The following is an 11,280-nucleotide window of genomic DNA, read 5'->3' as shown; positions in this document are numbered from 1 at the left end:
TTAACCTGCAGGGTAAAGGGATGATAAAGGAAAGGATTGCATCACCTCTGTGCCCTCCTGGATGTGACTTTGGGGAAAACACTGAACAGGAATTTCTTCCCTGGCTCAGCTCTGACTCAGCACCACGGGGTAAGTGAGGTTTTGGTTGGATTTCTGTCCCTCTGTGCAGGTGCACACTCAGAGGGGGGAATTCATATTTGCAGGTCCAGTTCAGCTGCAAAAGGCAGGAGGTGAATGCACTAACTGGGAGGTGAGGCTGAGAGGAGCTTTTCCCACAGCTCCTGCTGGAAGAGGATGCAGAAATCCCAGCTGGGAGAGGCTCAGGTGCCTGGGAAATGTCATCCAAACAGTGCAGAGGGTACACAGAGAAAGGCCAGAGTGTGTTTGGGCACAGCAGAGGGGGCACAAAGCCTCCTGTTCACTGGGCTGGGGCTTGCTCTTCCCTCTCATTTATGAGAAAGGCAAAGTCAGTGCTTGGGTTGGAAAAAGGAAAGGATTTCGGAGGTGTTTTAGTCAGAGGAGAAGCTGTAAGGAGCTGATGGAGACAGGGATGTTGCCTTTGCTCTCTCCGGGCTGTTCAGGGTGTGGGGAGCAGCTGCAGCCTCCCCTTGCCCAGGATTTCCACTTTCAGTTCCCAGTGAAGCAATTCCAGGTTAACCCTTTGTCAGGGTGTGACAGGGACCCCTTGGCCCTGGGAGCTCCTCAGCAGCCACTGGGTGTTGGCAGGAGATAAACTGGGGATTTATTCAGCGAGATTTATACAAAAACTGAAAGAACAAAAAGCTTTAGTATATTTTTATTGAGTTTTTATTATAAGAAAGCAACAAGTTTCTGGCCTTTTGGTCTGGGAGTGCTCAGAGATGGCTCAGGGATGAAAATGTGGGGGGAAAGGGGACCCTAAAACTGGGGAAGGCACAGAATGGAAATGCTCCCTGTGGCTTCAGCACTCCCAGAGCTGGGTGGGAATGACTCAGTGTGTGTGGGCTCCCTGCAGCCCTTGGCTGGAGCTGCTGCTGCTGCTCCTCTGTGCTGGGAGTGAGCTGGGCACCACCTGGGCTGGTTCTGGACAGAATCTGGGTTCTGGGCACAATCTGGGCTGGATCTGGACATGGTCTGGGCTGGTTCTGGATAGGATCTGAGTTGGTTCTGGGCACGATCTGGGCTGGTTCTGGACATGATTTTGGATCTGGGTTGGTTCTGGACATGATCTGGGTTCTGGACACGATCTGGGCTGGTTCTGGACACAGTGTGGGTTCTGGACAGGATCTGAGTTGGTTCTGAACAGGATCTGGGCTGGTTCTGGACAGGATCTGGGTTGGTTCTGTACATGATTTGGGATCTGGGCTGGTTCTGGGCACGTTGTTCAGTCAGGCTGACACAGAGAAGTGTCAAACACTTTCTGACTCTCCCTCCTCTTGCAGAGCAGAACCAGCAGAGCTGGGAGTGAATTCCACCCTGACAGGCCCAATCTGGGGCTGAGAGGAGATCTGGGCTGGAAGTGTCTGTCAGTAATCCCTGAACTGAGTGAGAGGGGTTTGGAAATGCAGAAATGGCTTTGCTGTAGCTGACACACAACTGCTGACTGTTCACAGAGCTCGGGGTCCCAGCAGGAGCAGAGGAGGTAAAACCAAAGCCATTCTGAGTCAGAGGCAAGGTGAGCATCACTCCCCTCTCAGCTCTGCCTGGTGGGCAGATTTTAGTGCCACATTCCCAATGTCTGACCCCCCTGGAGTGTCCTTGGGTGGAGCAGACACCCCTGGAGGGGCAGAGATTGCCTAAAAAGTGTCTTTGGAGCAAGGGATCCACTCTGCTCAACATCCAGGTGCTCCTTGGTTTTTATTTCTCATATGGGTCCATGTGGATGCCTCTGATCCCATCAGCAGCTCCTGGGAATCCTCCAGGTGAGGGGCCAGGACCAGGTGAGGGGCCAGGACCAGGTGAGGGGCCAGGACCAGGTGGGGGCTCCTGGACTGCAAATAAATCATAGCTGGGAATGAGTGAAGCTGAACAGGGCAGAGTTTCTGTGAGCTGGGGACAGCGAGGAGCAGGGCAGGGACTGTCCCCTGGGCTGAGGGACCTCCAGGGGTGTCCAGGAGGGACCTGGAGGGTCTAGAGCCCCAGGAAAGGCTGAGGGAGCTGGGAAAGGGGCTCAGGAGGGACCTTCTGGCTCTGCACAACTCCCTGGGCACTTCCAAGGCCTGAACACCCTTTCCATGGGGAAATTCCTGCTGCTGTCCACCCTGAGCCTCCCCTGAGGCTGTTCCCTCTCCTCCTGTCCCTGTTCCCTGGGATAAGATCCCAAATCCCCCCTGGCTGTCCCCTCCTGGCAGGGAGTTGTAGGAAAAGCAAAGAGGGGCAGATTCCCCCTCCCTGGGACAGCTCCTGGAGCCTCCTGTGGGTCACTTTGGGAGGTTTGAGCTGCTCCCAGCCCGGGAATTGAGTGTGAACAGCACCAGAGATGAGCCCCAGCTGGAGTTCACTGCCACGTCCAGAGAGGAGTTTTTATTTTGAGGAACAGCCACTGCAGGACACGTCACTGAGCACAGGCAAGGGCTGGCCCCACCAGCCAAAATGGGCAAAAAGCTGAACTGGGAGGCCACAGGAGCTCCAGGGTGGGGCTTTTCCATCAGCCACCTTCACTTCCAGGGCAGTTGTGGCACTGCTGATGGCACAGGGACATTGCTGGGGTCATGGATTGATCAAGGAGGAGCTGCCAGGAGGTTCCTGGCAGGTTTTCTGGGCCCAGGGAGGGACAGGAGGTGACACAGGACATGGATTTTTGTGTTTGGAGCCTTTTCCCAGTGAGAGCTGTTGACCATTTTGCCTGGTGAGTCTCTGCTCTGTTGGCAGAGCCTTGGGAATGTTGCCCCTGTGGAAACTGGGAGTTTGTTCAAAATTAAAAAAAAATATCTTTTCCCAATGCACATAAAAATGAAGGAGAAAACAAGGCCTGAAGGACAAAGCAGAAGGAAAGATCCCCCTCCCTCTGGCTTCCAGTGCTGCTGGTTCCATCTCAGGCCAGGAAATTTCACACCAAGGTTTTGGTGCCCTTCAATGGGGACAGAGAAAAGCTTTATTTCGGGGTTTCTTTTAAGAAATTTGACACTTGAGGTGAAACCAAGCCAAGGTGTTCTGCAGCCTCGTGTGCCCAAACCCCAACAAATCCCCTGTGGGCACTTCCACACAGGGGGAGGATCAAGGACTGAGGCAGCCCTGGATGGATTTTTCCCAAACTTTCACTAATGGCTTTTTTTTCACTCACTATTCTGGTGTCAAGAGTAAAGCTGAATTAATTTTTTTTTTTTTAAATAAAACCCTCTAAAACCAGATCATTTCCAATCAGGTCTCAATGATGAACCAGGAGCACCTTCCACCACAAACATCAATAATTTCTGCCTTTCCAGCAATTTTCCACCTTGAATCTTCCAACTGGGGCTGTTTCTGCCCAGTGTCCTTCTGAATCCTGAAGGAAAAGGATGTGGAGCTTTGTCGGTGACTCTGCTGTGGAAGAAGAATTGGAAGAAGAATTGGAAGAAGTCAGACACCGTGGCCAGGGGAGCCACTTGTTCTTTTCATGCACAAAATTTCTCCAACTGAGCAACGTTTTTGTTTGTTCCGAGCAGGATTTGTCTGTTTACAGTAAATACCTGTCACATAGCAACAGAAATATTACTAAATAATAATAATAATAATAACAGAGAATGTTAAGCTCCTTGGTCTAGAAGCTTTTAATGAAAAAAAAAAAAACAAACAAACAAAAAACAAAAAACCCCACACGTTCCTGATAAAAAATAATAAATAACGTCAGCTTTTCTTTTGTACATTAAAAATATCTGTACATGGTTATTAACACGATATGACAAAGTACAACTTGATTTTTCTCCGGGGTGGATTTTCACCTAAAAAAAAAAAAGGGTCGAGAGGCATGAAAATCCTTGTCCCAAATTTGGGGAGTTCAGAGTTTTGCCCACCCTTTTCCATGCAGAGGGGGAAGGAGGAACGTGGTGACACCGACATGCAGGAGCAACTGAGGACTGAGACCTTTGCCAAGGATGGAAAGTCTGGAAAACTTGTGGCCTCAACTGGGAGAGACCAGAAATAAATAGAAAAATAAAAGTGGCCAAGGTGAGTAGGAGTTTCTCTTCCAAATGTAGCTAGAAAAGGGTTTGGGTGGTTTGTTTTCCAAGGTGGCACTTAGTGATCCTTTGCAGGCAGCCTCTGGCTCCTGGCTGAGCTCCTCCTGCCTCAGGGTGCCCAAAGTTTGCTCAGGGGAGGGCTGGGAGCAGCTCTGGGCTCCAGGGTTGTGTCCCATCCCCTGGGAATGGCCACAGTTCCCTGCTGGGATCCTCCTGGGCCAGAAAACCCAACCTGAGCGTTCCCAGGGCTCTGCAGGGCGGGTGAAACAGCAGCTGGGGCTGCACACGAAGGGCAGCAAACGTTTCATTTCCTCTTGTTTTCCTGGAGAAAAGGTGGAGCTGCTCCTCCCCTGGCAGTGTCCAGGCTGGAGGCAGCAGGGATGGATGGAGCAGCTCAGTCCCACCCTCTGTGACCCCCAGGACAGGAGCTGAGCTGAGCAGAGGAGAGCTGGAGAGGAAAGGAGCAGCAGGAGTCTCATCCCTGCACGGGCTGGTTTGGAGCTGTTTGTTGTGTGTCTTGACTTTTCCAGGAATTCCTCACTCCTGGAGCAGGGCTCTGTCTGCTCCTGCAGGGACAGGACAGGGACAGGGACAGGGACAGCAGTCCTGACCCTCCCCACGCCCCCACCCAGCTCCCAGTGCTCAGCATTCCTGGGAATTCACTGCAGGAGGCACCAGGACAGTGCTGATGGATGGATTGTCACCTCCTGCTGTCGGGGATATCCTACAAGGCCTCTGATCTTCCTCCTCTGGGGCCAGGACTAGAAACAGGACTCCTGGGACTCGGGGTCGGTGTGGAGGGGAAGCTTCTCTTGTTCCTGGTGGTGCCCATTGTGTAGAACCGTGTACCTGGAGGGGGAACACAAACCTTGATCAGAGCCAGGTCAAGGCCAAACCTGTGCAAAATAAAACCTTGTAAACTCCAAAGTGTGTTTAAGAGAGCAATTCTTCCAGATCTCACGTTAAAAAGTGTGAATCCCTGCTTTGCTCTGTGGCAGGGAATGAAATCTTTGGTTTGGGGCAGTCAGAGCAATCCCTGAAAACCAAGAACCTGTTGAGTTTGGGGTGTCTGAGGTGAGCTGCACTGCCTGGGTCAGCTTGGGCTGCTGGGTGCTCCTGCAGGGAATTCCCAGGCTGGATCCTGCTCCCAGCACTGAATGTGCAGATACTTCCCTTGAACATCCCTTGGAACTTTAAATAAGGATTTCCCAGGCTGGATGCTGCTCCCAGCACTGAATGTGGAAGTATTTCCCTCGAACATCCCTTAGAACTTTAAATAAGGATCAGGAATTTCCCAGGCTCAGCAATCTGAATGTGGAGATATTTCCCTCAAACACCCCTTGGAACATTAAATAAGGATCAGGAATTTTATAAACAAGTTACAGACTGGATGTCAAAGACGAGGAGAGACATTTTGCACCTGACACTGAACAGACTCCGATGAGACACAAAGTGACAAGAGGGCTGGGACTGGATGGACCAGGGCACACAGGGACTGTGCAGATACTTCCCTCAAACATCCCTTGGAACTTTAAATAAGGATTTTCCAGGCTGGATGTTGACTCCCAGCACTGAACATGCAGATATTTCCCTCAAATATCCCTTGGAACTCCAGCACATTTAAATAAGGATCAGGAATTTCCCAAGTTGGATGCTGCTCCCAGCATTGAATGTGCAGATATTTCCCTCAAACACCCCCTGGAACTTCAAATGAGGACCAGAAATTTAAAAAATGAGTTACAGACTGGATGTCAGAGATGAGGAGAGACATTTTGCACCTGACACTGAACAGACTCTGACGAGACACGAAGTGACAACAGAGCTGGGACTGGATGGACCAGGGCACACAGGGACAGTGTGGAACACAATTCCACATTCCTGGGAGACCTTGGGAATGCCAAAGGCTCTGCCACAGACGGGACACAGAGAGAGGAGCTCCTGCTCCATCCCAGGACAGGGACAGGGACCATCCAAGGATCCAAACCTTCCTCCGTGTTCCGCGGCCGGCCCGGAGTGGAGCAAGAGCAGCAAGAGCAGGAGGTGCCGACTGTGAGAGGTTCATTAATTAAAGAGGAGTCATTAAAGGTGTCCCGTGGGGCACAGAGGGTCTGTCTCAAGCCTCTGGCAGTGAGGTTCAACACTTCCAGCTGTTTACCCTGTGGGGAAAGAGGATTTGGTAGGACAGGGGCAAAGAGCTCCTGGTTTGCTCAGGAACCTCAAAATCATCCCTAAAATATCCCCAGGATTCTCTTCCAGCATCCTCTGCTGCCAGGGTTTTGTGTTCTCTGTTTGTTTGGTTTTTTTTTTTTCCATACTCTGCGGTTTTTCCCTGCAAATGTAAGTTCAGAGCTGCCCCTCAGTTGTAGGGCAGGGATTTGGTGCTGGATAAAAGTGGGATTTTACAGCCCGGCTTTTGTTCTCACCCCTCTGTGTGTTCACTGAGCTCTCTCTGAAAATACAATTCATTTCTCAGCTGTGGGGAGCAAATTTCAGAGAAAAGGTTCATCTACACCCCCAAATTCAGCTGCTTCCCCTGCAGGAACACACCTGGTGTGCCTCAGCTCCCACCCCATGGGTTATTATTTATTTATTATTTATCCTACAATACAAGGAGAAAACAGCACTGGAGCCCTCCCTGTGTGGGCTCAAGGCTTCAGAAAAAGCAGCCAGGTAGGTCTGAGACATTAACATGTCTGAGGGAGCTGCAATAGGTGTGCAGGGGAAAAAAAAATACACATTAAAAGGGTTAAAAATGCATTAAGTAAATTATCTACTGGTAATAATTGTGCAGTTTTCCTGCCTCTGATGGGCTCCTCAAAAAGAATCCTGGGGTGTCCCTGCCCTCTGCATCCTCCCAAAGTGGGGAACAGCTCTGAGGGAGCTTTGCCCAGATCCCAACTACACCCCAAAATAAATCCCAATAATTGTCCCCTGCAGGGACCTGCTGCAAACCCTCCCTGGCCCTGGAATTGAGCAGGTTTGGGGACACTTATCCTGCCAGCCCCAGGGACTGGAATTACAGCTGGGGTCAGCACAGGAGGGGGTTTGGCCTCACAAAATAATTCTGGGAATTTGGCAAATCCCAGGGAGAGGCTCCAATGCAGGGGGTGGGTGCAGGGGATGCAGTGACTGCAATGTTCCCACTTTGACTCCCTGCAGAGCCATCCCCCAACACCAACCTGGACAATTCATTGGGAAATCAAAGCCCCAAAACAGCTGAGACAAAAACCAGTGACCATTCCCCAACTGGGATGAAAACCAGTGACCATTCCCCATCTGGGAATAAAACCAGTGACCATTCCCCATTTGGAGTGAAAACCAGTGTCTATTTCCCAACTGGGAATAAAATCAGTGACCATTCCTTGGCTGGGATGAAAACCAGTGACCATTCCCCAACTGGGAATAAAATCAGTGTCCATTCCCCATTTGGGATAAAAACCAATGTCCATTCCCCAGCTGGAGTGAAAACCAGTGTCCATTCCCCAGCTGGAGTGAAAACCAGTGTCCATTCCCCAGCTGGAATAAAAACCAATGTCCATTCCCCAACTGGGATGAAAACCAGTGACCATTCCCCATTTGGGATGAAAACCAGTGACCATTTGCCAGCTGGGATAAAAAATAAATCCATTCCCCCTCTGCTGAAAAAAGGATAACAGGCAGAGAGGAGATTTTGCACAGAAATAGGGACAGGTGGGTGTATTTGATACTTTTATCAGTATCTGATTTTGGATTTTTTTATCAGATATTTTTGGTGCATCTGGCCCTGCCAGGTGTGCTGGTTTGGCATTGACTGAAGAAAGCTGTGGCAAAAAATAATATAATATAATATAATATAATATAATATAATATAATATAATATAATATAATATAATATAATATAATATAATATAATATAATATTCACGACTACAAATTTCCCAGACACTCTGTCTAAATAAACTAATAAAAAACTATTTTATAAGTAGTAAAAGTAAGGAGATTTTATAAGTAAACTAATCTAAAGTTCCAAGTTTTGTCTCTACATGTTATTTTGAAAAAAAAAAACAACCCCAAAACTTGTAAAGAGAAAAAAGAATTTTAACCATTTTATTCTTCAAAACACTTTTTTTCCTTCATCCAGAACCAGAAACTTCCCCCAGGGACCAGAATCCACCTGGAACAGAGTCCAAGGAAAAGGCTCCCACTGTTATTTCCAGGAGCAGCCAGGAAAGGTTTGCTGGGACCAGAGGAAAACAAGATGGAATTATGGAAAATGGGATAAAATGGGATGATTTGCATTTGGCTTGAGCAGAATCTCGTTTTTAATAGTATTTTTATACCATTTTTCTCCAAAACCACCTAAAATTCTGGAATGTTGAAGAGATTTTGAGGCAAAAGTTGGAGCTGGAGCCACGTTTTTAATGTCACTGAACTTCCAAATGGAATTAAAGATTTCAGCTGTTCTGAGATTTGACAATTGTGTTGCTCCACAATTTATCTTTCATTTTCCTCCCTCTCCCAAAGTGATTTCCCTGTGGAATATTTGCAGCATCACTGCAGGAACTTCACCTGGACAGGAAATTGTGTCCATTCCTCAAAGCTCTGCTGCTTCCAGAGGGGAAGAGCAAGAACTTCCAAGAGCAGGAACAAACAAAGGATGAGGATTGTGCTGAACAATCCCTTGGCAGAGGAGATTTAATGAACACATCGCTGGGATCAGCCCTGCACCATCTGCTCAGTTCCAGAATTATAAATTGTGAATTAGAAAACAACAATTAGAACTCACAAAAGTGAGGAGAAGGGAGAGGAGCTTCAGCTGATTTTTGTGCTGGATCTGCTCTGCTCCATTCCTTGTCAGGAACAGGTGGAAAAGTATTTTTTTAAAAAATTATTTCTGTGTTTTATGGCAGCCCATAAAAGCCCCAGGGAACCAACCCCTGGAAGTTGCAGGTGGCACCACAAATTCCCCAAGGCTGGAAACACCAGGAAAGATCCCTCAGATGGAATTCCAGGAATAAAATCTGAGTCTGTTCTCCAGGACATCAGGAAGGTCCCCTCCTCTGGTCTCCCTGGAAAGGGAATTCTGATATTTTTGGGAAATTGGGAGATGCTGGGACACAGAGAAGTGAGGAGAGTGTGACACAAAAATCCAAGAATCTCTGGAATTCCTGATTTTAATTTGTGATATTTTTTCATTTTGAGAGAGTGGGAAAGGCTTTGGAAAAGCAAAATCCTCCAATCTGAACAACACCAAATATCAGCATGAACTGGGAACAAAATTCATTGTCCCATTTCCATCTTCTGCTGAAAAAATGAATTCACAGAGACCAAACCAAATGGAATTTCACAAAATATTTTCAAATGAAACCTCTACAAATTATTCCAAAAATTCCCAAGCAGAATTATCCCTCTCTCAGCATCCCCAGACTCCAGAAAATTAAAAAAACTTCCCGGTGATTCTGTAACCTCTGGGCTGGATTTGTCCTGCTCCTCTCACTGCAGTGAAGTTCTGCACTCACCCATCAGCACAAAATCATTAGAGCGGGGTAAGAATAAATTGAATTATCCCATTATAACCCAGATCTTGGGAAAACGTTGGAATTGCTGAATTATTTACCTGGCTCTGACAGCACTGTTGATTTTAGAACCCTTTGTAGTCAAATCTAAGCACAAATCTCTCTCTGTCTCATGGCAGGAGTTTATTTTCCCACTCCTGAGCAGCTGAGCTGAATCTCTTAATTATCTTTAAATCAAATAATGCTGTTCTGACCTCGGGAGGTGAACTCAGCCCTCGTTTTTTTGCTAAATATCAGGCAGAGGTTTGATAAAACATCTGTCCCCAGCCCACATCACCCAGATTTCAGTGCATTTTGTAGGATTTCTGCAGGAACAGAGATTGGGAATTAGCAGGTCTCAGGTAAGCAAAGCTCTCAAATAAAAGAAATATAAAAAAATATTAAAAAGAGATTTTTTAATTTTTTTTTTGTCTCTGTCAAGTCTCAGGAAACAAAGCAATCATTTCCCAATATTTTCTGTGTCTTATTTTCCCCCAGTGCTCCATCATCCCCCTTTTTTATTTTTATTTATTTTTTTTTAAATTTTTTTTTTATTATTATTTTTTTCTGCCAAACCAAGACCAAACCCCCTCCAGCCCCTTTATTTCTGTGTTTGCAGGAACTGTGGATCCTTTTCAAGGAGGATGTTTAGAAGTGCAAATAATAACCCAAAATAGGATCTTGAAATGAGATGTCCAAACCCTTCAGCCTCTTGTTTCCTCTTGGTTTTTTTCTGCTGAATTTTACCCAAATTTTGTTTTCCCTGGGAGTGCAGGTGCTCATTTCCATCTTCCTTTAAAATCCTCTTTATTTCCAGGCTCTATTAATGAATTTCTCTGTGCTCTTTTCCAATCCCCCTCACCACAACTGCTGCATTTCATCTTTTTTGGTTTTTTTTTTTTTTTTTCCTTTTTCCCACTCTCCTTCTGCTTTCAGCTGCTCCACCTGGAGAATGTTTATAATTTCCCCCAATTTTCCACCGCAGGATGGTTTTTTTTTGCTCAGCTTCAGCTCCAAAACTTTGGAATCTGGGGTGTTGTGAACAGGAATTTCTAATGGAAATCAGAATTTCTTATGGAGATCAAAGATTTTTGATGGAGATCAAAGATTTTTGGTGGAAATCAATGATTTCTGATGGAAATCAAGAGATCCACACAAGGACCACAAGGGTGAGGATGACCCAGAGCTGCTGAATTCTTCTCCTACAGGTTTTGTGATGTTTTAATGTTGCAGAACTTGATGTTTCCACAATAAAAAAAAAAAAAACAACAGCAATTTGTGCACTCAAAGGAGAGAAATGAGGCAAAAAAAATTTTCCAAATCCATCAGGAGCTGCTTGTTTGCAGTGAGTGAAATGCATTTAGTAATTCTAAACCAGAATAAACAAATCAACAAAACGAGAGAGGCCACCCAGGGGCACTGGGGGAGAGGAGCCCTTTCCCCTTTTTCTCCCATTAACTCCCAATTTCCATTTTTCTCTCTCATTAATGCCAAGCTTGGCACTCCATTAGAGGCTCTAATTAGCTCCAGATTTTGGCCTCAAATTCTGATTTTTTTTTTTTGCACTGTAATTAATACAAGAGTCATCAGAGCCCCAAATGTGCTAATGAG

At 46.8% G+C, this 11,280-nt stretch overlaps 1 protein-coding gene across 1 annotated transcript in view; it reads right to left on the bottom strand.

Annotated features, from left to right (window-relative positions):
- Positions 1-4,897: 4,897 nt before the first annotated feature.
- The window catches only part of HTR4 (5-hydroxytryptamine receptor 4), a gene marked incomplete at both ends in the record, with an annotated part of 54,398 nt that continues 48,015 nt past the window's right edge, over positions 4,898-11,280 (bottom strand). The window contains one exon of the mRNA XM_083871526.1: positions 4,898-4,985. Coding sequence (XP_083727652.1) covers positions 4,898-4,985 — 88 coding nt within the window. The remainder of the gene's footprint in view (positions 4,986-11,280) is intronic.

Source organism: Zosterops lateralis, assembly GCF_965231275.1.
Source record: "Zosterops lateralis genome assembly, chromosome: 14".
Taxonomy (NCBI): Eukaryota; Metazoa; Chordata; class Aves; order Passeriformes; family Zosteropidae; genus Zosterops; species Zosterops lateralis.
The sequence above is the reverse complement of the archived record's forward strand: the minus strand, read 5'-3'. Positions and strand labels throughout refer to the sequence as shown.